This window comes from Octodon degus, unplaced genomic scaffold (assembly GCF_000260255.1).
Source record: "Octodon degus isolate 3935 unplaced genomic scaffold, OctDeg1.0 scaffold00050, whole genome shotgun sequence".
Lineage (NCBI taxonomy): Eukaryota > Metazoa > Chordata > Mammalia > Rodentia > Octodontidae > Octodon > Octodon degus.
This window is the reverse complement of record NW_004524626.1, coordinates 10508848-10534525: the sequence shown is the minus strand read 5'-3', so window position 1 is coordinate 10534525 and position 25678 is coordinate 10508848. Positions and strand designations below refer to the sequence as shown.

Sequence of the window (25678 nt, the reverse complement as noted above, 5' to 3'; positions counted from 1 at the left end):
CCAGCCTGCTGCCAGCCACCCTGCTCCCCGCTGCGCAGCACATGCCCCACACCTTGATGCCAACCGGAGACGACTCCCAGCCTGGCTCTGCAGGCTCGGGGACCCTGGGCTAGACATTTTACCATCGTGTTCCTTTTTATCAACCGAATCTCTACTCTAGCATTTCGTTCAAAGCCTGACTCTCCAGGTGTGGTCATGCATCAATCCGGCACTCGAGAGCCAGGACTCGGTGGTGGCCGAGGCAAACACAGCCCTGTCCTGGCAGGGGCCCTGAGCCTGAGCAGAGCGGAACACGAATAACGGGTCAGTAACAGCGGTGGTGATCAGTGTGCCAGGAAGCACAGAGTGTCTGACACGTTGTGGTCACACAGGGAGGCATCTGGGAAGGTCCGGGGGGGCCGGGGGGCCGGGTAGTGCAAAGGCAGCATCGACTCCAGGACAAAGAGGTACAGAGAGAGTACAAGGAGAGTTCCAGGCAGCCCAATGCACAGGGTGTAGCAGCGGCCTACTCTGGAACACTTTGCCCATTTCTCATAAGGTGAAACAGGCACCTACCTTACAGACTATTCCGCTCCTGGCTGAGGCCTTGAGAGAAATAAAAGGACGTGTCCATGTGCACACTCGTACACAGATGCTCACAGTGGCTTTACTTGCAGTAGATGTGGAATAACCCACACGCCCATCCCCGGAAGAACGGAGAAATGCATGGCGGCGCAGGCCAAGGATCCCTTATCCAAAGTACTTAGAAGCCACAGTACTTCAGATTCTTTTCAGACTATGACTGTGTGCACATCCATAATGCGACACCTTGCAGGCGGGACAGAAATCTACGCACAAAATCCATTTTTGTTGAGCATAAATATATTTTTTAAAATTTATTTACTTACTTGGTATAGGGCCTCGCTACACAGCTCGGGCTCGTAGTGATCCTCCTGTCTCAGCACCCCCTCCCCCGGCCCTGGGATTACAGGCATGTGCCACCTCGCCCAGTTTCAGTGGTTGGTACAGCACACTCCAGAGCTGGCACAGCATGAGGTACCAGCGATCCAACCCGGGTCATCGCGTTTGCCAGGCAGGTGCTTAGAGCACCAAGCTATCTCCCCAGCCCCATTTTTTTAAAAATGTATTTAGTACAGGGTCTACAGAGTCTTGCTAGGTAGATCAGACTCATAGTGATTCTCCTGTTTTCAGTCTCCCAAAGAGCTGGCCTTACCGGCGCACACCACCACACCCAGTCTCAACTGCCTGTCTCAGTGCACCCAGGGAGTGCAAAGCACGCTGGGGGATCAAACCGAGGCCGCTCTTCTCTGCCTAAGCAGGCGCTTTAATCCACTGAGCTGTCTGGCCAGCCCTCCTATTTTTTTGTTGAATATAGTAAACCTTATACACACAGCCTGAAGGAAATTGTATAAAAGTCTTTCTTTGTCTCTGTGGTTTAGAGGATGGAACCTAGAGTTGCTCTACCACTGAACTACAGCTCCAGCTCTTTTATTTTTTATTTTGAGACTGAGTCTCATGAAGTTGCCAGGGAGGGATTCCAACCTGTGGCTCTCCTACCTCAGGCTCCCTTAGTCCTGGAGTGACAGGCATGCACCATCAAATATCGCAGTTGATATTTTTAATGATTGTGTGCATGAAAGAAGGTTGTGTTCACTGAGCCGCCAGTGACAGAGTTGTGTTGGCTCTCGGAAGGCTTCAGATTTGCGGCTAGGGAGGCTTGGCCCATCCAGCTGTGCCATCGATCACTACTCAGCACTAGCAGTGAACTAAGTGCTGATTCCTACAACAATGGGGAAGCACCTGGTAGCCAGGATGATGGGGCTGGGAGAGGCAGACATGACAGACATGTGCTGTCCAATTGCATGTGTATAAAACTCCAAGAAATGCAAACCAATCCATAGTCCATGAAAGCAGATCTGCAAGCACAGGTGAGGAGGGTCAGGGAGACCCGGGAGCCCTGGGATGGAATATGGAATGGGGTTGTGTACACCTCACAGGTGTACACACAGATCAAAAGATATCAAAGCAAAGGGCCAGCCAAATAGCTCAGGGGATTAAAGCGCCTACAAGGAGGTGCAGGGGCCAGGGGTTCAATCCCCAGGCCTGCTGTGCCAGCCCTGTCCCCAGGACGTGCTGAGATGGCAACTGAGACTGGACGTAGTGGCAGGCACCTGTAATCCCAGCACTTGGGAAGCTCTAAACAGGTGGATCACTATGAGTCCAATCTAGTAGTGAGACCCTGAACGCCCTGTAGATTCTTCCCTAATATACAAATATATATATATATATATATATATATATATATATATATAATTATTTTCAAATGCTTTATTTATTGTGAACTAGATGGCCTCTAGAACCACGGGTTCGGAGTCAGAGGGCTCAACCAAACTATCTGGCCTCAGGCTACTTCCTTCAAAATGATAGGAAGTGGTGGAGGGGATACTATAGAACTTTTTCAAAGGGGAAGGAGACCAAAAGATGTAGAAATGGGGGGCCAGCGAGATAGCTCAGTGGCCTAAGCTCCTGCTTAGGCAGGAACAGGGATTGGGGTTTGATCCCTGGCACTGTATGCTGCACTGGCCTTGCCCCCCAGGCATGCTGAGCTGGCCACTGAGACTGGGCATGGTGGTGCATGTCTGTAATCCCAGCGCAGGGAGGCCAAAAACAGGAGAATCACCACATGTCCAAGCTGCATAGTGAGACCCTGTATCAAATACATAAAAATAAAAGATAAAAAAAGATATAGAGACAAGGATGAAAGGGACATAAAAAGAGTTAAGTGTAGGTGTGGTGATGTATGCCTGTAATATCAGTGCTTGGGAGGCTGAGACAAGAGAATTATTGCCACTTCAAGGCCAGCCTAAACTGCATAGTGAGACCCTGTCTCAAAAAAAGAAAACTTAAATGAATATGCTCCAACTCCTTACAAGAAAGGTAGTAGTTTTGTACTACAAACATGCACTAATAAAAAATAAAAGTTGAATGAAAGAAGTGGGTCTATATTATTTACCAACAACTTTTTTTTTTAAATATATGTTGTGCAGGGTCTCACTACGCAGCTCAGACTTGTAGTGATCCTCCCGTTTTCAGCCTCCCCAATGCTGGGATTGCAGGTATGGGCTACCACTCAGTGCACCCAGGGGCAGGGGTGGTATGGCATGCGGTAGTAGGGATCGACCCTGGACCCTGCTCTTGCCCAAGCAGGTGCTTAGTCTGCTGAGCTATCTCACCTGCCCTCTCGCAGACAGCCTTTCCCCCCCTTGTCCTCATTGCCTGACCGATACAACTTTTCACACAGCATCAGCACAGTATTCAGAATTGTAAATCACCTGCAGATTATTTCAGCTCCACAGGAGGGTTGCAGAATTACCTGCAAACACCACATGATTGCATTTACAGGTCCTGAGTGTCCACAGGTATTGGTATCCCTGGGGTCCCGGAATCCATCTCCCACAGACACTAAGAGATAGGTGTAGCATTTCATTTTTCAAGGAAAGACAGGAGATAGGCTGCCCTGCTGTGTCTGTGTCTCAGCCTTGAAGCCACGACAAAGCGGGGCTGCAGCGGGTGGAAAAGGAGGAACTGCTGTGAACCACTTGGCCAACTATGCAAAAGACATTCTGTGGCCCCACTTGTGTTCTTGCTGTTTATAAAGCACATGAAGTGACAGGCAAATTTATATTTCTATTCAAATCAGTCCTACTTAGAGCACAGAGGGAGAAGCATGTTCCAGATGAGGGAAATACCACGGGAGGTGGCCCTGACCACCCAACCCTCCTCAGTTAGAAGATGTTTACTGAGCAGCCGCTGGGTGCCAGGTACTGGCCTAGGTTCCCAGGATGCAGGAGAAATGCATTCCCGCCCTTATGAGGGCGGTGTTCTGCTAGCGGAAGGAAACAAACAAAATATATTGATATACGTGCCGTCAGCCTCCATAGCCACAGGTTCTACATCTAAGGACTCAACCAGCATACGTCAGAGAGAATCACAGAAAGCCAGGCAAGGTGGGGCACACCCGTCATCTCAGTGCTCGGGGAGGCTGAGGGAGGAAGACCACAGGTGTGAGCCCAGATGAACAACTTAAGAGACCCTGTCTCACCATTAAAACATAAAAAAAAAAAAAGAGCCTGGAGATGTAGGTCAGTGTGAAGCCCAGAAAAGAGTGGGTCAGGAGGAAGAGGGAGGAGAGGGGGCAGGGAAGAGGGTGTGGGAGGGGGGGAAAGAAAAGAGAACAGAAGAGAAAGAGAAAAGAAAGAAACGTTGGAGTTAAAGGTCCAAAGCTGGTGAGAGAGATCTGGGCCGATGTCTGGAGGGATGTCTAGAGGAGTGGACAGTAAGCAGCTTGTGCAAAGGTCCAGGGGCAGGGCTGCCCACCTGCTGCCAGAAGGCCAAACAGGCGGGGAGGGGGGGTGCCTGGAGCAGAGTGAGCGAGGCGCCGTGGGAGCCACCCAAGGGTGTGACCTGCTAAACTCAGAGCTGTGAAGTCACAGTGAAGCGAGGGGCTGTCTTCCCTAGCACGTTGCCACCAGCCCGCGTAGCTCCCAAAGTCCCTCAGCCAAAGCACAGATCCAGCGGGATGCCCCTGGAAGCCCTCTTCCCAGCGCCCTCAGGGCATGTGTAATAGCAGGTCAGCCCTGCCCGCCCCTGGGCCTCCAGCTGCCGGCGAGGAGAGGCCACGCCTCAGTCCCGGCGTTGAGAACCCAAGCTCGATGCTGCAGTGCACGCAGCAGGTCCCTCTCCAGGGGCGGCCCGTGCTCTCGGGCCTCCCAGCCTCCATCCAGGAGTCGGAGAGCTTCTGCTGTTTAAACGGGTCTCTAAAAGTCTGCCCTAAGCCTAGAAGCGGAGCTCAGAGATGGCGCCTGCCTAGGGCCCCTGGTGGGTCCTCAGTACCAAAGAAAAGGTAAAATCCTCCAGCTAGCTCTAGACTCCCGGAATCAAGGCTGCTGGTCACGGAGCGGGAGCCGACAAGCCATTACTACTGTGGTTCCCGAGTTCCCGAGTCCCAGGATCTGAGCATTAGGAACCGGGTGTGTGACGTCACCACCGAGCTGGGGGTGGTCTGTCTTGCACAACAAATAAGCTAATAGACCCTTACCTACACCACAGGTGTACTGTGAAAATCGAAAGCAGTAATAAGTGTAAAATACTGGAAACAACAGCTGCATACAGTAAGTGCTCAGTAGCAGGACACATCCCAGGCATGGTGGCATGTGCCTGTAATCCCAACACTTGAAAGCCTGAGGCAGAAAAATCCTTGTGAGTTTGAGGCCAGCCTGGGCTACATAGTGAGATCTTATCTTAAAAAAAAAAAAAAAAAAAAAAAAAAAAAAAAAGAAAGAAAGAAAGAAAGAAAGAAAGAAAGAAAGAAAGAAAGAAAGAAAAGAAAAGAATAAAAGGCCGGGGGTGTAGCTCAGTGGTACAGGGCCTGCCTGGTAAACATAAGGTCCTGAGTTCAATTCTTGGTTCAAAAAAAGCACATATTAAGTGGTCAATAAAAGACATAGAAAAAAAGATAGAGATAGTAAGAGCCGGCCAGATAGCTCAGCAGATTAAAGTGCCTGCTTAGGCAGAGCACAGCGGCTGGGGTTCAGGTCCCCAGCGTGCCACCACGGGGTGCGCTAACATGGCCAATGAGACTGGGCAGGGTGGTGCACACCTGTAATCCCACCGCTTGGGAGGCTGGAAACAGGAGAATCCTGGCCCGCTCCCTCTGGAGCTGGTGCTGAGCTGACTCCTCACTGTGGCGCTGTGCCAGGCAGCCGGGGCAGGGGCCAGGAGGCTGAATGAAGGAGCGCAGTTCTTTCTCACAGGAGTGAGCTGTCTGTCTGGAGCTCTGGCCTCTACTCTGCTTTCCACTTGCCTCCCTCCCGCGTGCCGCTGCCTTAGACTTCCGGCTAAACCTCTTTCCTTTCTAGACGACCCAGCCTCGGGAATCCTGTTACAGCAACAGAAAATGGACTGAGACTGAAAACTGGTACGGAGAAGTGGGCTGCTGTTGGAACAAAACGCCAGGACAAGGAAGCAGCTTTGGCAGTGGGTAACAGTCGGGGAAGTTTTGAAATGACTGCTAAGGATTAAAAAAAAAAAAAAAAAAAAAAAAAAAAGCAGTGTAGCGGGCTCCCCTTCCCTGCTTCACTAAAACCGTCCTTTTCAAAGCGCTGAGGCACTGATGTTAACGCACTTCCTCATCTTAACTTCTCGGTGCTGCGCCCCTCTGGGCTGTCTCCCCTCTCCCAGATTCTCTTCTTCTGGCTTCTCCGCAGTCTCCTCTTCCTGCTCCCAGCCTCTCTCTGCTACTGCCCCATGGGGTCCACCTCCAGCCTCCTGCTCTTCCTTCTCTCTCCTAAATGACCTCAGCCACTGCCGCACGGGGACGACTCGGACCTCAGGTTCGATCCTCAGGACAACCCTATCAGGGAGGGACCACGCTTATCCCCACTAAACAGATGGAGATGCTTCAGTATAGCTGCCTCAAATCGCGCAGCTGGAATTGCCCCCAAGGCTCCCAGCAACTGCAGTCTGCGCCCTTACAATGAGTCTCTCTCTCAGCCTCAGCGTTCCGGAGCCCGCTCGGGCCCTGTTCTGCGCACTGGAGTGTGTTTAGCAGCAGGCCTGCCCTCGACTCATTAAGTGCCCTGGCGCGCCAGTCTCTCAACAGAGGACGGCCAGAAACGCACCGTGTGGCGCTGCCTTCAGCCTCCAGCTTGACCCAGCCCAGTCAGAAACGCCCAAGACTCGCTGCTCCCAGGGGCTCCTCCCGCTGTAGCCAGTGACACCCTCATTCCTGCAAGTCCCCAAGCTGCAACCTGAGCCGCATCCTGAATCCTTTAGTCCAGGTTCGCAGTACACAGAAATGATGTTCACTATGGGGGAGGGGGGAGGTGATACGCGGACATCATGCGCCTTAAATCTTCTTCCACCTCCTTCCTGTCCCCTCGCTCCCCTCCCCCACCTCTTGGCTGTCCTCCCTTCTGCCGTAGAGCGAGCTCTCTGTTCTCCATCATCTCTCGTTCATCTTGCTCTCGATTTATATTTCGGTTTTCTCATTTAAGAGAAGGTATGTGATATTTAAGCTTGTGCCTCTTGATTTATTCCACTTAACATTATGCCCTTGAAGGCAACAGGAGCCAGGCAGGGTGCATAACAGTCCTAGATTTGAAGGTAAATTACAAGCTATAGTGATAAAGAAGAAAACAAAACAAACAAACAAACAAAAATCCCAGCCTGGTACTGGCACAAAAACAGACCGGTGGATCAATGAAATAGAAGATGCAGAAACAGGGCCGGCCAAATAGCTCAATGGATTAAAGCGCCTGCTTGGGCAGACGCAGTAGCCAGGGTCTGAGCCCCGGTGTGCCGTGCCGGCACCTGTAATCCCAGATCTTGGGAGGCTGAACCCAGGTGGATCAGTAGAAGAAACAACCCGAGGCATATTCAGCCAGGTGATTTTTAGCAAGGGGGCCATCAACATACACTGGGGCAAAGACAGCCTCTTTGATAAATGGTGCTGGGAAAGCCGGCCACACTCATGCCAGAGGCAGAAGCTAGCTAGATCCGTATCTCTCATCACCTACTAAACTGAAGCCATAATGAATCAGAGATCAAAATCACTTAATCTGCTGGGAGACATATTGGGTAAAACTCTTGAAGACCCAGGCATAGCCAAAGACCTTCTGAACAAACTTCAATTGCTTAAGAAATACAATTGGCCAGGTGTGGTGGGGCTTGCCTGGGAGGAATCCCAGCATTCGGGAGGCTGAGGCAGGAGGATTATTGCAAGTTTGAGACCAGCCTGGGCTACAAAGTGAGCTCAAAGCCAGCCTGAGCTGCACAGTGAGACCCTGTCCAAAAAGACAAAAAAAAAAAAAAAAAAAAGAAAGAAAAAAAGAAAGAAAGAGAAAAAGAAAAGGACTGAAAGAAAACCAGGCTCTCAGATTTCCTTGATCGTACTCCAGAAAGGATGCCCGCCCTCTGTTCTTTGCCCTTGTGATTTCTTTTATCCACAATAGAGATTCCAGTGTGCTGGGGCTTTGTGGATTTGCCTGTCTGCTTGTTTACTCTGTCTAGAGTGGGTTAAAAGATGCCTCCCCACCTAAAGAGGGAGAGAGAGAGAGACAGAGAGAGACAGAGAGAGATCCAGCCAGACCTAATGGCACACACCTGTTATCCCAGCATTCTAGGGGGCTGAGGCAGGAGGATCCCAAGTTCAAGCTCAGCCTGTGAAACTAAGCAAGAGCCTGTCTCAAAATAGAAAACAAAGGGGATGTGGATGTAGCTCAGTGTGAAGGTGCTAGTTTCAATGGGGGGGGGGGGTGTCTGCACTCAATCGTTAGAATTTAGGAATGTCCAATTATTTGACACAAAGGATACTGCAAGATGTAAATCAGTTCGGGCTCCTGGGCTGAGGAGATCATCCTGGATTATTGCATCGGGCCTGAAATCCGATGGCAAGGGTCACACAGCGCACAGAGACAGAGGGGACCGCCTCGTGAAGACAGAGCCTCCCGCCGAGGACTCTTGGAGCCGCCAGAGGGCGGAAGGGGCGCTGAAGGGTGGTTCCTGGAGCCTCCCAGCCACCTTGATTTCAGAATTCCGGCCCAGGAGCGGGGGAGGACAAAGGGCCGTTGTTGTGAGCCTTCGTTCCGCTGCAGCGGCCGGTGGAATGAGAGCGCCGGCCTCTCCCACACAAGGCGATGACCCCAGGGCAGCGGACCGCAGTTCTTGCGCTCTTTCCCATAAACTTAGCTGCTCTCTGCAGAGCTCCTGTCCCTGATAATAAAGTCAATGAATATTTTAACTCTTAAGAAGCTCCGGGTCTCTTCTTTGCCCTTGCTGGCCGGCACTCATTCAGCATTCTTTGGGCTCTTTTCTCAAGATAAAAAGGTCACGCCCTCTACAAGTGGCTCCGACCCAGGGCGATGCCCAGGGGACATTTTGCAAACGTCTGGAGCTATTTCGTGGCCACGTTCCAAGGGAAAGGTATTTCTGGTGTGAAGAGGCCAAGGATGATATTCAACATCATGTGACACACAGAGCCTCTCCCAGACAAAGTCTGACCCTGTCCCAGATGTCAGAAAGACTGGGTTTTAGAAACACCCGCCAACATTTAGAAGTTTGTGCTCACACAAACACTGACTGTCTCTTTAAAATGACCATAAGGTTTTTATTACCATTAAAACTAAGCTTGTATTGAAAAGATTTGATAACAAGATGAGAAAGGCAACAGCAAAATCAACTATCAACTAGATTCTGCATGGTGAGTTAACTCCCTTACCCAGGGAAGAATATGGATGCTTTCGTTTTTGGATTTTTGTCTTAAATATATAACCACACAGAGCACATACCCCACAAGTTCCTTGGACACAAGTGAGACCTCCACAGTCCTTTGGTTCCCTTAGCTCTGTTTGATTTTGCCAAAAATGAATTACATTAAAATGAAGAGGGACCAGGGAGATGGCTCAGTGGAATAAGCGCTTCTCTGGCAAGCACAAGGGCCTGAGTTCAATCCCCCGTTCTGCAAAATAAATAAATAAATAAATAAATAAATAAATAAATAAATAAAATAAAGACTAGTGGCTTTTACTTTTTTCTGCATGGTCAGAAAAATATCACAGCAAACATGACAAACCTAGCACTTGGGAGGCTGAAGCAGGAGGATCTCTGAGAGTTTGAGGCTAACCTGTGATATGTAGTGAGCTCAGGGCCAGATAGAAATGCACTGCAAGACCTTCTCTCAAAAAACAAAAACAGCTTAGGCAGACACAGGGGCTGGGGGTTCGATCCCCGGCCTACCGTGCAGGTCCCACCCCCCGGCATGCTGAAGATGGCCATTGAGATGGGGTGTGGGACTATAATTACACGACTGTAATCCCAGCATTTGGGAGGCTGAAAAACAGGAGGATCACTACAAGTCTGATCTACACAGTGAGACCCTGTAGACCCTGTCTTAAATACAAAACAAACAAACAAACATGACACTATATCAAGCAACAGTTTTACCCAATTTACTTGAGTTTTCTGTAGCTGTCATTTAGATTTCATAAGAAAACACTTTAAAACATATACAAACAAAACTAGCCAAGTGTTACAGCTTATAATAAGCTATCCTAAAGAAAAAAACTAACTTTACATATTATATATAATATATACACACACAACAGGATGATAGAATAATACGTTTCTTCCTATAGTTTAAACAAATAAATTGTATATGCAATCTAGCTATATAGGGGCTGAGAATATAGCTCAGTGGCTTGAGCATCTGCCGGGCAAGCACAAGGTCCTGAGTTCAATCCCAACACCACACACACACACACACACACACACACACACACACACAATCTAGTCTAGCTATATGTGACCATGGTCATAGGCAGCTGGGTGCTTCTTGGTATGTTATTCCCTTTCAGTCACTGTCCCTCAGTTGCCCTTGTGAACCCAATTCTCACTCACTCTCAGCCTACAATTCTGCCCCCAACTCAAGAGAGGGTTTTGACCACAGCCTAGTCAATCAAAACTTGGTATTCTCTTGGGAGCCCCAATTGGTTCAGGACCGAGCATGTGGCACTGGTCTGTCCAATCAAGATATATATTCTTCTAGCTCCAGCAATTGGAGTCAAGGACAGACATGTGACTTGGCCTAAGCAATCAGATTAGGTATTCTATGAACATATGACCCCCAAAACAATTCATGTTGGAGGTTGGGGTTTAGCTCAGTGGTACTGAGATACTAGGTTTGAGCCCCATAGTCACAAATAATAAGATAAAATAAAGTAATGTTTAATGTAATATAATCATTTTGGGTTTTGTCTTCAGTGGCCAGAAATTTGACCCTCCCCTCATCTGCCTCAGTCAGAGGAAAGGATGATTTGGATGGAAGAAAACAGCCAACATAAATCAGAGCTAAGATATGGCAAGAGCAGGGACAAGGGAGGTAGCTGACTGTGGTCTGAGCCTCTAGATCCAGGGTGGACCTAGACCTGAAGGTGTTTCTCCTGAACTTTTCAGTTGTGTGAAAGGGGAAGTATCAGGGCTGGGGAGATGGCTCAGTAGGATATGCGCTTGACTAGAAAACGCAAGGATCTGAGTTCAATCCTGGGTTCCACCAAAAAAGAAAGAAAAAAGGGGGAAATAATACTTTTGGTCGCAGTTGGCTTTCTCCCACAGGATCTAAGACTCTTGACTGACACTTCTTCAGAAGGGTTGTTCTCACACCTTAGAATTCTCCAACTGAACCTCCCTGTACCCCTAAGAATGTAACTTCCAAGCTCCTTCTAAATCACAGGTCTCAGAAAGTCATTCCTGATCTCAACAATTGACAGTCCCTGGACATCAGGGTGGTAAGATCTTTAGAGACGAATCTCCGATCACCCAAAGTGCTCTTGGGTCTTACACACTTCCTGTTGCTCTTAGTGTTGACCCAGGAGACAAATGGAGGCTTAGCAACCTCTCCAGTATCTCCCCACTCTCAACCGGCACCCCTACTTTGATGGTTCCTACAGATTTCATCCTCTCTGCCACCACAGTTCCCTCGGTGCCACCTGCCATCACTGAGTGTGGCATGCCATGTCCCTGCCTGTTTCCCACTCTATCACCACAAGCAGTATGAAGGTCTATATTATTGTTCACCAAGAAATTCTCCACTGCCAAGCTCAGAGCCCGGCACAAAGAAATATTTATGAAGTGTGTGGTATTGTCATTCATAGTAGTAGCAGCCATTTTTATCCCCATCTTGCAAATAAGAAAAACAAAGGTGGGAAACGTCAATATGTGTCCCAAACCAAATCAAGTTGTCCTCAATCACTATTAACCTTAAGGATTTTTTCCAGCTTTCCATGTCTTAGGGTCCTTGTGTCAAGTACTCAACTGTTTTTGTGATCTGAACGCAGACATCCACAACAAAGCCACAAATGGGTATGGCCACATATCGGTTACATTTGGTTTAAAACAAAGAAGTAAAAATAAATAAATAATGGGCTGGGGAGACCGCTCAGTGGCATAAGTGCCTGCCTGCCAAGGGCAAGGTCCCGTATTTGATCTCCGGTAGCACCAATAAATAAATAAATAAATAATAAAAACAAAGGAGCACAGGCCTACAGCTTAGTTTTCTGGCCTCTGTGTTAGGCCCATAAATGAAGTGAATACACTCATTCTTTCATTTGTTGAATACTTCAGTGAACAGCTGCTGTGGGCCAGGTGCTTTCTATACCTACGACACCTACTATGTATCAGAGGACAGACTTGTAAACAAAACAGATGAAAATCCTTGCCGTGACCTTCTAGCAGAGGAACCAGATAATATGAACTGGGTAAAATAAATGGATGATGGGTCGGAGGACAGGAAGTACTATGGAAAAAGAACAACCCAGCAAGGAAGAAATTGAGGAGTGGGAGGGGCAGGAATTTCTACATGGAAATCATGGAAGATCTCTCTAATGGAAACCTCAAGGAGATAAAACATCAGAATATATCTGGAGGGGAGAGTTTTATGAAGAGAGAACATGAGTCAAGGCCCCACATGGCTGACATCTACCTGGTGGGTTCTAAGAACAAGAAGAGGCCAAATATGGCTGCCATAGAATTAGTGAGGAAGTGGGGGAGATTAGGAGGAACCAAGGGCCAAAGGGTGAGCAAAGCCCAAATCCACAGGATTTAGTGGGCCACAGTAAGGATTTTGTCTTGTGCCACCGAGGGCAATGGGGACACCACAGAAGGTCACTGAACAGACAGCATGGAATGAAAGGAAGGCATAGTGTTGAATATTGACCCTCCCAGGCTTCCATCCCTGGTGGCCCTAGCAGACACTGAGATGACATCTCCTGCTTCCATTAGAAAGAAAGCTCTCTCCCTCCTATCTCTTTCACCCAGACCCCTCAGGTGAATCTTTTCCCATGGCCTTGACTCATTTCTCATCCCACTAGATTAAGATAGTCTTCTCCTGACCAGCATTTCTGGAGCCAGCTAGGAAGGGCTCTGAGATTCTATGGCCCTGATTCCTCAGCATCCACCCAGGGTGTAGGCTTTTCCCACTCCAGGTCTCCCTCGTCCCTGGGTAGGGCCACACACCCAACTTCTGACCAGCGACACACTGGTGTGTGTGACAGCGGCGCTTCTGTACTCAGCCTGTGAAATGGTCCTCCAACGATCTTTCCATACCAGCGGGCTGAACGAAGGACTCCAAAGCCCTAAAGGAGGGCCAGACTGCACCCTGGAGGGACCCCATAACACAGGGCCACCACCAGTTATCCCAAACCGAATTATGATGGAGCAAGAAGTAACGTGTAATCGTTAAAGTGATACAACTTGTGACATTACGTAGCCTGACAATGACCAATTCACAACCCTGACTCAATGACATCGAATTGGCAAAATAATGACTTCTAGAATTTTCCCTAGTTTTACTGAGGTGGGATTAATAAAATATTCAGTGCTTGCCTGGCAAGCACAGGGTCCTGAGTTCAATCCCCAGTACCGGAAAAAAAAAAAAAATTCAAGATGTGTAGCATGATACTTTGAGATGCGTCTACATTGTGCTGTGATTATTAAAGCACATCCATCAACTCATGGTTACTGTGTATGCGGCGTGCATGCGCAAGTGTGCGTGTGCGTGTGCACAGTGTTGAAGATACATAAGATCATAGATAATTGCCTGGCACCATGGTGCACTCTGGGAGGCCGAGGTAGAAGGACTGCAAGTTTGAGTCCAACCTGGGAAACTTACTTAGTGAAATTCTGTCCAAAATTTAAACGTTTTTTTAAAAATTGAGGGCTATGTAGCTCAGTGCAGAGGCCCTGGGTTCCACCTCTAGTACCACACAAAAAAATCATTGACTGCAGTAGATTGTTATAGCAAAAGGCTGGCATGACCCACGTGCCCACCAAGATGTGCTGGGGGGAGGGGACGAGCAGATCAATGGCATCCTTGTCACTCTGAAGACAGGAGGCAGAGTCGTCATTAAGAAATAAGGATTCTGAGGGCCGGCAAGTTAGGCTCAGTAGGCTAAAGTGCCTGCTTAGGCAAGCTTAGGCAGGCGCAGGGGACCGCAATTCGATCCCCAGTACCACATGCGGCCCAGCCCCACCCTCAGAGCGGGCTGAGCAGGCTAAAGAAGAAGAAAAGAAGAAATAAGGATTCTGGGCCAGGCTGCCAAGATTCACATCCTGATGCTACCAGTCCACGTTGGGTCACCTGGGGGTGCATCCCTTCCTCATCTTCCTCTGAGCCCTGGTTTCCCCTATGGTAAAGGGAAAATGGTAATAACGATTCTACCTGACTGTTAAGGGGACTGCACAAGTTGACATATAGAAAACATTTAGACTAAAGATCGGTAAATCTTTTTCTGCAAAGGTCTAGACAGTGGATATCTTCAGATTCCCAGGCATGAAAACAGCTGTCTACAACACATACACGAATGATTGTAGCTATGTGCCAATAAAACTTTATTCACAAAACTACAGTGAGGTCCAGATTTGGCCCTGGAAGTCTAGTTTTCTGGCTTTTTATTTAGAGCAATGTGTAGTATGAATGGGTTAAGTAAATTTGATATCTACAGCTATCCTTCTTATCTTTTGGGGGGGGGACCAGGGATTGAACTCAAGACTTTGCGCTTCCCAGGCAGGCACTTATGACAATAAGCTATCTCCTCATCCCACACCTTTTTTAAAAAAATAATGGGATGATTTGTGTATTGACATGATGAGAGTCTCAAGAGCGAGGTTAAATGACAAAAGCGGACATAGAGTGATACACAATTCTGTCTCTTTTCTAGCAATGAGCAGCGGAGCACCGTCCTGTGTCACTTAAAGATGGGAACGTGTTCTCAGAGCTGCATCTGTTATGGTTCAGATCTAAAAAGCCCCTTAAAGGCCTCATGGGTGTGGAAGGTGATTGGACCAGGGTGTCATTGAGTGAATCGCCCATCCATGAGTTCACAGCTAATCTTTTGCTGGTGGGAGGTGAAGCCTGCGCAGGAGGGGCAGGCCCCTGGGGAGTGGCCCGGAAGGAAGGCCTTAGCTCCCTCCCTGGCTCCTGTCTCCTCCGCCTGCTTCCTGGCCTCCGTGAGGCAGGATGTCTGCCTCCAACCCCCACACACACCATCTTGCTGTTTCTTCTGCTGTGGCGCCAGCCTGCCGTGGAAGGATCCTCCCCAAGCTATGGGCCAAATTCTTTCCATCACGAGTCTCAGGTATTGGGCCCCAGGGGTGGGAAAGTGGCTTACTGCAGGATCAATAGCTGTCTCAGCACTGAACAGGCATCATAGCACCTGCTTACAGGACCCCAGATTCTGCGTGGCCCCCTGATACAATCAACAGAGAGCACATGGGAGATGGGCAGGGTGCAGCTGTCACACATGGCAGGTTGCCTTACAGTAACCCTTTTCCTTTCTGTACGAAGGAGAGGTACAGTCTAAAGTAACAGTGGAAAGTAGCCAGGCGCGATGGCCCTTGCTTGCCATTCCAGAACCGTGGGAAGCCCAAGCAGAAGGATCACAAGTTTGAGCCCAGCATCTGCTACAGGGTGACTTAGCAAGACCCTATCTCAAAACTTAAAAAAAGAAAAAGAAAAGGGCTGGGGTGTAGCTGAGTGCAAAGGGGCTGAGGGGCCTCAATTCTCAATACTGCAACAATAAACTCAGACGAAAATTATTACAAGTATAGCACAGCAAATGCAGAAACCACTAACGTAGTCACACTTGCCAGGTATTATGTACTGCACAAAACTGTACGCTCATGCATTTTTATTTAATTATTATTATTTTGTATCTTAGGGAAGGGTCTGCAGGGTGCTCAGGGTCTCACTACTAGATCGGACTCGTGGGGATCCACCTGTTTACAGCCTCCCAGGAGCTGAGATTACAGGCGCATGCACTACCACGCCCAGGGCCAATTGCCATCTCAGAACGCCGGGGGCGGGGCCAGCACTGCGGGTACGGGGATCGAAACCCCGGCCCCTGCACCTGCTTGAGGCGCTTTAATCTGCTGAGCTATTTGGCCGGCCCTCTATGCATTTTTACCCGAACATAGGGCTGGAGTAATGAATCCTCACCAGCCACACTAAAATTGAATGCAACTTTATTTTATTTGCAATGCTAAGCATGGACGCAGGCAGGATCTTTGCCCACACCAAGGAGGAACTCGCCCACCGCGTTACTGGCAGCAAAATCAGTTGGTTTCCCCCAGCATTACCACAAAGACATGAGTAACGTGTCACACTACAGTGTTACAACAGCTACAGCGTTACTAAGCAACAGGAGTCGTGGCCACTACCATCTTCCAGGGCCAGGCTCTGTAGACAGATTATCGTTGAGCAAAAACATCACGCATGGCGCAACACATATGTGCAAATAAGAAACTACAAATTCTCTATGATGAATGCGAACATTATGTGTATCCAAAATGTACCAATAAAATCTGATGGGAGAAAAAAGAAAAAAAAAAAAAAAGAAACCTCATTACTACTTGCTGTATTTGAAAAATCTTCAGGAAGGGTGAATAGTCAATACAGAGAAAAGTAAAAGAGGATGTCTACCAACGGAGAAACAGCTCTGGGAACTATATTTTTCCCTGTTCGCCACTTTATGTATTGTAATAGTAGAATCACACATTTTTATTTTTTGCAGGTTCTAGGGGAAGCAGCCCTGAAGTTTAAATCCTGGGCCTAGGCACGGAGTTCATCTCAGCCTTCTTAGTTTTTTAGACAGGGTCAAACTAAGGCACTAAGTTGGGGCTTTAACTTAGAATCCTTCTACCGCAGAACCCTGGGGCTGTAGATGGAAGCCCTCAGCTTGTATCATTCGACTAAACAGCCGAGTGTTTTCAACGTTCTACTGGACCGGACGCTGGTCCCAAAACTCAGGGCATGCCTGAGTTTGCAGAAAGTTCCCATTGTGGGTTAGATCAACAGTGCCTCCCGAGGTCCCCATTTGCTTATAAGTGGGGCTTTTAGAATGTGATTGAGTCGCGGGGGCAACCGAGCTGAGGCGCTCAAGCCCTGGGAGGCGGGGCCTGTCAGGGGCGGGTCGCTGGGGGTGTGGCCTGGCCGGCGCTTCCCTGCCCCCCAGGTCCTCCCTTCCTTTCTGCTTCCTGGACGCCAACACCTGTGCAGCTTTCTCCTCCACCCTGGCCCTCAACCCACCAGGCCCTCAACCAGGCCATTTCAGGGTTTACGCCTGCAGAATACGGACTGAAATATTTGCAACGTGAACCAAAACCAGCCTTTCCCCCTTTAAATGTGCAGGTGTGGTATTTTGTCCCAGCGATGAGAAAAACAAACAAAACAAAACAAAAAACAAAACAAAACAAAAAAAACCTGGGGCTGGTGAGATGGCTCAGTGGTCTAAAGCTCCTACTTGGAACAAGCTTGGCGAAGCTCAGGGACCGCGGTTCGATCCCCCAGCACCACATGCCAGCCAGCCCCGCCCACTGGTGGGCTGAGCTGGCCACACACACATAAATGGATAGATGGATAAGTAAATAAATTAAAAAAACAACAACAACAAAACATAGGGGCCGGGGAGATGGCTTAGTGGAATAAGTGCTTCCCTGGCAAGCGCAAGGGCCTGAGTTCAATCCCCGGTCCCCCCCCCCAAAAAAAAACCCTATATACACTGAAGTTTTTTTGTTCATTTGTTTTTCATATATATCATAAGCTTAAGCTTTTAAATTAGGCACAGAAAGAGATTGACAATAGTTAATGTTAAAATAGAGTTGTAAGAACAAGCTGTAGTAAAGTTATTTAATACTGTTATTAAGAAGTTTATTTTTTTTCCCTGGAATTTACATTTAATAGTGTCAGACTGCAGTGGACTGCAGGTAAATGAAGACATAGAATGCGAGTTCCGGGAGAGGAGCTGATGGTGCTGACATTTGGGGCTGTGTCGCACTGTCATCGAGGCATACGCTGCCTTCCTGGCTGTGCCCACCCCACGCACAGAGACCTTGTGAGTGGTAAAAACAGAAAATGTCTCCAAGAAATCCCACATGCTCACACTCCTGTGCAGAAACTAAAAGAGTCGATCTCAACCAGGCATAGTGACACACGCCTGCCATCCTAGCATTGCGGGAAGCTGAGGCAGGAGGATCCCAAGTTCTATCCCAGCCTGGGCAACTTAGCAAGATGGTATCTTAAAATAAAAAATAAAAAGGGCTGGGAATGGAGCTCAGTGCAAAGGCCCAGAGCTCGATCTCCAGTACTGGGGGGTGGGGAGGGGATTGTGATTGTGTGGGAGTAGAGAAAATAGTGATAGCTAGAAACCAGGATGGGTAAGCAGTAGGGTGCAAGCGACATTGGACAACACTGATCAAAACACAGTTGAGGAGGATGATTTAGTTCTAGTGCCTACAGTACAGTCAGGGGATATCATTTTGAGGTCCTGTTGTATGTTTTATAAAGAACTGGAAGAGCAGAGTTCAAAAGCTCCAAACACAGAGTTGGCGAGATAGCTCAGTGGACTAAGCACCTTCTTAGGCAAGCGCAGGGACGGGGGTTCATTCCCACATGCCACACAGGCCCTGCCCCCTGGGTGTGCTCTGCTGGCCAAGGAGACCAAGCTGGTGGCGCAGGCCTACAATCCCAGCGCTGGGGAGGCTGAAAACAGGAGGATTATTGTGAGTCTGAGCTGCGTAGTGAGACCCTGTACCAAATACACACACGCACACACACACACACACACACACATGCTCCAAGTGCAAAGTCGTGATACAAAATGGCAACGTTAGTTATCCTGATTGGATCTCTATGTGTTATACACATGTATCCAATATGAATCCTGTACCCCATAACTAAGTATCAATACTACCAATTAGAAAATGGAATGTAAGGAACTGAGAATGAAATCTCCAAATTTTGCCCAAACTTGGGAGTGGATGGGAGATGTACCCCCTCCCGCGTTGAGAACAACCAGCCCGGGTCGCACGGCCACCCACCGGATCATGCGGAGCCCCCCCTCACCCTGCCACATCCTTCCTAGAGGCTCGAGCAGGTTCCAGGTGCTGTGCTAAGCATTCCTGCGACATCACAGCCAGGTCCCAATCCTGTTCACCTTTCACAGAGGGGGAAAATGAGGCTCAGGAAAAGAAAGCCAGGTGGTGGTGACGCTAGGATTTGAACCTGGAGGTCTGGGCCCTCCAAGCTGCTGCCCTGAAGTCTGCCCCTTATTTGACCTGTCCCACTCGGCCCTCTTCCTCCACTAAAGTGCCACACAGGGTGGGAGATGTGCTAGGGATGGACCCCAGGACTTCCTCGTGTTGGGCAAACACTCGTCACTGAAGTACACCTAGTCAAACAGGGTTTTTCTTTTTTAATTTTTAGACAAGATCTCTGGCACCCAGACTGGCCCTGAACTCCTGGGCTCAAGCAACCTACCGAACTCAGCCTCCCAAAGAGTTGGGACTGCAGACAGGGCCCACTGTGCCTGGCAGCACTACTACCTCTTGAGGCCTGCCTCCCCCCGGGTGTAAGGAGTCCCCACCAGGAGGTGGGTCTTTCTCACAATCCTTTCCTTCCTCCCCACACTCTTGGCCTTCACATCTCATCCTATTCCTCTGCAGATTTCGCACTCCTAGAGCAGAATGAAGGACATTTGTCATTTCAGAGGTTTGCTGTCACTCTGGCCTTTAGACCTTGGGGACCAGCAAGTTTGGAGACTCACTCCAAGCTGACTACCCCACCATCCTCACGTGCCAGGCCAGCCACTTCCTGGAGCACGCAGAGGTTGGAACCCACTCCTAGCTCAGGACCCGTGTGCAGGTGTACCTGTCTGGGGCACGGTTTCCCCAGACCCGCAGGCTTCCTTCCTTTTGTTTATCCAGGTTTCTGCTCCAATGTCGCCCTATCAGTCAAGCCTCCTGTGCCCCCTACTCAAAGATGCTGCCCCCATACTGGTAAGCCTCGTTTCCTGCTTTGCTTTCTGTAGCACACACCATCATTTTGACAATTTATACACAACTTTATTTGTTCACTGTTGGCTTTCTTGGGTAGAAAACAAGGCTCCTCAACAACAGCAGGGTCTTGTGTATGTCTGATTTCCACTGTCTCCAGCTCCAAGAATAGGGCCTCAAAGGCTGGCCTGACAGCTCAGTGACTAAAGCACCTGCTTAGGCAGAGTACAGTGGCCAGAGTTCAGTCCCCGGCATGCGGTGCCAGCCCTGCCCCCAGAGCACACTAAGATGGCAATTGAGACTGGGTGTGGTGGCACTTGGGGGGATGAAAACAGGAGAATCACTACCAGTCAAATCTACATAGTGAGACCCTGTAGACCCTGCCCTAAATACAGAAATTAAAAAAAAAAAAAAAGAGTAGGGCCTGGCCCATGTGATAATCACTAGGTGTGTGAATGAATGGGTGGATGGATGGATGGATGGATGGATTCATGGTTGGATGGATGGAGGGAGGGAGGGAGGAGGAGAGGGATGGATGGATGGATGGTTGCATGGGTGGATGGATGGATGGATGGATGACGGATGAGTGGATATGTTATTTGCTCCATCCTCTCTGGAAGCAACTATGCAAAAGAAGGACCATAAAGAAGAAAGGAGGGAAACTGGAAAATGCTGTCATTTTGTTCATGCTGTTCCCCTTTCTTTTCTTTCTGTCCCTCCACATTCCACATGGGCATTCTTTCTCCTGTTTATTATGTGTACCTCTTAGCTCCCCAGACACATCTGTCCTATGTGCCAGGCACAACATACAGCTCCAAAGAGAGACAAAATGAGTAGGCTCAGAAAGGTGGAGGCCCCTGTCCCACAGGGAGGGTCAGGACATACCCCTGCCTGGCCCGGGGCCTTCACAGCAGAGCACAGGAAGCCTGACAGTGAAAGAACTTCTCCTTACTCTTCACAACCCAGCACAAAGTTGCCCTCATGCAGAAAGCTGATGTCCTCCCCTACCCCAAGGCCCCCCAGAGCACACAGGACTGAAGCAGCTCGCTGTGTGTCCTGGAGTTCATGAGCACTCTGAAGGCCGGACTGAGGCTCCCAGCGCAGCTGCTTGTGGGACTGGAAGCGAGGCCGGAGTACAGAGAGGAGCACAAGGTGCGCACACCCTTCAGGATGCGAGCTTGGCTGAGAGGCACGGAGGTGCAGCCTAGCCTTCAGCCTCTGCTTTCTGCCAGCTGCTGTTAAAACATCAAGGGCACCTTGACTCCCTGCCTGGGCCGGGGCCCCTCAGCTCCCACAGCTACTTCCTCGTGCCCTGGAAGCCAAAAACGATGTCAGGCAAATGTAGGCAAATCCGAGATGGTCACAGAGGGGCCAGCGGGGCTGGAGAGGGCTGACCCAGGGCCCCTCTCCTTCTTAGGAGTCCTGTGGGCAATCCCCGTGGCACTGAGGGCCCAGGAAGGGAGGACAGAGCCTCTACAGATGGCTTTGGCCTGGGAATGCCTCCCAGACACCCCAGTGGCTCCTGTCTGAGAAGTCACTTCCCCATGTCCCGCCACACGTGGCCCTCAGGCCAGAGAAAAGGTCATGCCCCGACCATGGTTCCTTGGGTCTTCATTTTAGTGGAACAGCCTGAAGTCGGAAGGGCACCAAGGGAGGGCTGTGTCCCCAGAATTTAGGCCCAGATCATGTCCCTCTGAGCGCCCATGGGAGGGCTGTGTCCCCAGACTCCCATGCAGGGCTGTGTCACTAGAGCCCAAGACAAAACCGTATATCATTAGAGCTCAGGCTGAGGCTCAGGCAATGTCTCCCTCACCTCCAAGATCCGGCTGTAGCTCTTCACACCCCTGGGCTGGGGGACAACAGTGCCAGCTCCTGCACCACCCACCCCACAGCCCCAGGGAAGCTGAGAAGGCACCGAGAGTCTGGGTCCCCTGTTCCCCTCACCTCCAACCACATTCACATGGAGATTTAAATATGTTTAACAAGCCAACTGGGAAGATGCTCAGCTAACCCTAACACCACCTGGGCCACCAAGGCCATGGGAATCCTAGCAGAGAAAATGTCCTTCTAGGCTTCCTAACCCCAGGCCTACTCTGGGAGCCGAGAACCAGGCCTTGTCTCAACATCCCCTCCAGGATGGGTGAGGAGCAAAAACTCAGTGGCCCAGAGCCGTAGCCCCTACTGGCACCCCACAGCCCCGGGCCCAGGCAGGAAGCCAAGGAGAAGACAGATGTAGGGGAAGGAAGGGGCCCGGGCTAGAGGAGGAGGAGGCCATGTGAGGAAGGAGGTGGAGGCCCCTCCCTCTTGGCCAGAATCTGGGGTCACAGTAGGCCAAAGCCCCAGGCACCCTGTTAGCTGCGTACAGCGTTGCCAGGTGCCTTCAGGACCCCCAAGACTGTCCCCATAGTCAGCCTGGGAGTTGGGAGGGTTAATCCTAATCTGCCTGTCCTCAACCTCCACCAGGGTCAACTGAGAGCTATTGGCTCATCCAAGAGAACTGTTATTTTGGGGTTATCACCCCTGAATCGCACAGTGGTAAACCACCCCAGGGGTAGGGGGCAGCTCCAGTCCTGGTTCCATGCAGATTCACCCCTCTCGGGCCACCTCCTCTACAGTGTTAATCCTTGCTCTGCCGCCCCCTGTTCCCCAAGTTCTGACCTAGGCACCTCACCTGGGACATCTGTGGCCGCAGGTTGACCTCTCGCAGGTTGATGGCGTGAGGCAGAAGGTTGTTGAGCAGCTGACACAGGAGGACGCCATCGCGGAGGGCCTGGGCCAGCTCACACACCTGCGCCCCTTCCCAGGTCACGCGGTGGCTGGGCGGCAGCACCCGGCACTGGATGAGCCAGCGGGTACACTGTCGCCACAGCTCCATGGCCACCGACAGTTCGGCCCGCCCGCCTGTGCACCCTGGCAGCCTCCACCACCACTCGTCCGCCCACCCGCCCTCCCGCCCGGGGAGCGACAACTAGGCTACCACTTCCTCTTCTGTGCCTGTAACTGTCGCCCAGAAAAGGGGTGGAGGAGGAGGAGCTGTGGGGTGCAGGGGGAGCACCTGCAGCCCTGTCCCGCCCCGTGGCCTCCACGCAGGACCGGGCCTCTCTCTCTTCCCACTCGGCACAGCCCTGGGCACCCGAGAGCTGGGGACCAGAGGGAGAGGGGCCAGTTGGACTGTGGGGCGATTCGCTGCATTGTTCCTCTGCAACCCACCCAGAATCCCCCTCATTGGTCGCCTTCTCCTCTGCCTCCTACAGCGTGGTCGGACAGGTCATCCCTAGCCGGGTGTCTGGACTCAGGCCCTGTCCTGCACAGTCTGTCCTCCCCCAAGCGGCCAGGGGGCGCCTGTGAGCACTGAGTCTCGTCTCTACCCACAGCCTCCCACGGCGGCTCCCACTTCCTCCAGATAAAAGCCCCAGTCTCCTCCAAGGCCCTTGCCTGAACCCCCTCCTCCCTGTCTACCCCTGTAACCCTCTACTCTAGCCACCCAGGCCTTTTCGGTTCAGGTTTGACCCTACCCCAGGGCCTTTGCACAGGCCATGCCCTCCGCCGTAGGCAACTTCACGGCCACCTCCCTCCTCCTAACAGCTTCGCTCAGCATCCCACGCTCCGGAGGCCTCCCCAGCCCCCATTCCAAATCGCAGCTATTCCCCATTCCATCCCATCTTTTCTATGCTTTTACATTAAACCCTGATTACCAAAGCACAAACCCAATATTTATTATACAGTCAGCCCTCTGTGTCTGGTTTCCACGTCTTTGGAGTCAACCAGTCACAGATCAAAAATAGGCAGAAAAATAGTGTCTAGGGGCTGGTGAGATGGCTCAGTGGTCTAAAGCACCTACTTAGAACAAGCTTAGCAAAGCACAGGGACCGTGGTTCAATCCCCAGCATCACATGCCAGCCAGCCCCGCCCCCTGGTGAGCTGAGCTGGCCACACACACACACACACACACACATAAATAAAAAAAAATTAAAAAAAAGAAAAACATAGTGTCTGTAGTAACTGTGTACACACTACTGATTATATGAAAATATTACACTATTTTATACAAGGGACATAAGCAGCCAGAGTTTGGAATCCCCGGGGATCCCAAAACCACCCCACCCCAGTTCTGAGAGACTAAAGAGTGACTACTTTTTTTTTTTTTTCCAGGACTGGGGACTGAATCCAGGACCTTTGCATTAAGTTGCATTCCTGACCTGTTTTATACTGTATTTTGAGGCAGGGTCTAAGTCACTAGAGTTGCCCAGGCTGACTTGGAAGTTGTGATCCTCCTGCCTCAGCCTCCCACGGTGCGGCGAGGACAGAAGAGCAGCGCCGCACCAGGTCTTCCTTTCCCCTCTTTTTAGGAATCTGTCCGTGCTTTGTTTGCTGCTGGCCCCGCCCCCACCCAGCCCTTGGCACGCGCAGGGGCTCCATAAATATTTCTTGAACGAATAAATAAACGAAAGCTGCACTGATGCCACCTCTGGCAGTGATCCCAACTCCATCCATTTTCGGGCACAGCCATGGCCACGACCCAAATGCAAGTCACCAGCTTCCCTCTCGACTGTGATGGTGTTATGCATCAATTCGCTCACATTTACTGTCTTCCGAGTCCTTCACTAGACGCCTCTCCCCTCACTGTCTTCCACCAAGCTCTAAGTCGCCCCCCATCTGACCCAGCTTCCCATTGCAGTTTGTCGGACGCCAGTAGGAGGCGCTGGACCCCCGTACTGCACGGGAGACCCTCGCCTTCTGACGACCAACCCTGAAGTCCTCCCTACTGTGGGTGGAAGGGGAAGAGGTGGGGAACTAAGCCTGGAAACCCCCAGTTTTGAAACCCTAGAAGCAGTACCCAAACTCTTCCTTCCCAAGCACCCTTGGTTTTCCGGCCTTCCATCTCCTCATCTGTCAAATGGGTAACGATTCACCTCACTGCACACGGGATTAAGAGTGCAGATCAGGGTTAACCCAGCCTCCTTGATGCAATGGGGCGACGGAGAACACGCCGGGGACACAGGCTGGATTCCCACCTCCACCCCTCACAAGCTAGGTAAATGTGAACAGATGGCTTGGTTCCCCGATCTTCAGTTTTCTTCATTTGGGAAGTGTGTGTTATGAGGGAGGAGAGGGGAGAGGAAGGGAAGGGACAGAAGGGGAGGAAAGGGGAGGAGAAAAGAGGGGAAGAGAGAAAGAATAGTACCCGCCTACCTATAGGGTAATATCATGCAAGCAAAACAGTCTTCGTATACAGTAATCATTCAATAAAATCTGTTTTGACCACTTATAATTCCTCCCATATGTCTCTCCACAAAACCTGCCCGGGCTCCTTTCCAGGAAACCTAGCTTGACCGTAAGAAGGAAGTGTACCCTCCTCTACGTCACAGCCACCGCCACCCTTGGCCTACCCGCCCCCTCCCGGAACCCTGGTCCGGGTGCGAAGGGCCAGCCCTCGTGGCAAGAGCCGAGCCCTTAAATTGAAAATCCTCATAATTTCTCAATGGGCAGAGAGCACTGAATGGGCGTGGCCAATCGGAGGAGGGCGGGGCAGCGTTCTAAGGGGGCGGAGCCATCGGGAGGGAAAAGACCGCGGAGTTCCCAGGGAGGCGGGATCTATGAAGAGCAGTTCGAAAGGGGCGTGGCTAGTAGCTAAGAAACTTTCCAGAGGGGCGGAGTGAGAACGAGGGGAGGGTGAGAGCGTGGGAGGGTACAGTAGAGGAAGGGATTTCTGGAGGCGGAGACTGGGTGGGCGTAGGCCGATGACTAGGTGTGGCTTCCAGGTAGGGCTGAGCCCTGCTAGGGAAGGAGAGACTGG

At 50.5% G+C, this 25678-nt stretch overlaps 1 protein-coding gene across 2 annotated transcripts in view; it reads right to left on the bottom strand.

The window, feature by feature from the left end:
- The window catches only part of Vav1 (vav guanine nucleotide exchange factor 1), a 60345-nt gene extending 37555 nt beyond the window's left edge, over positions 1-22790 (bottom strand). For both annotated transcript variants that reach the window (XM_004632804.2, XM_023717086.1), the window contains exon 1: positions 22553-22790. In XM_004632804.2, coding sequence (XP_004632861.1) covers positions 22553-22756 — 204 coding nt within the window. In that variant the 5' untranslated portion in view covers positions 22757-22790. The remainder of the gene's footprint in view (positions 1-22552) is intronic.
- Positions 22791-25678: the final 2888 nt, after the last annotated feature.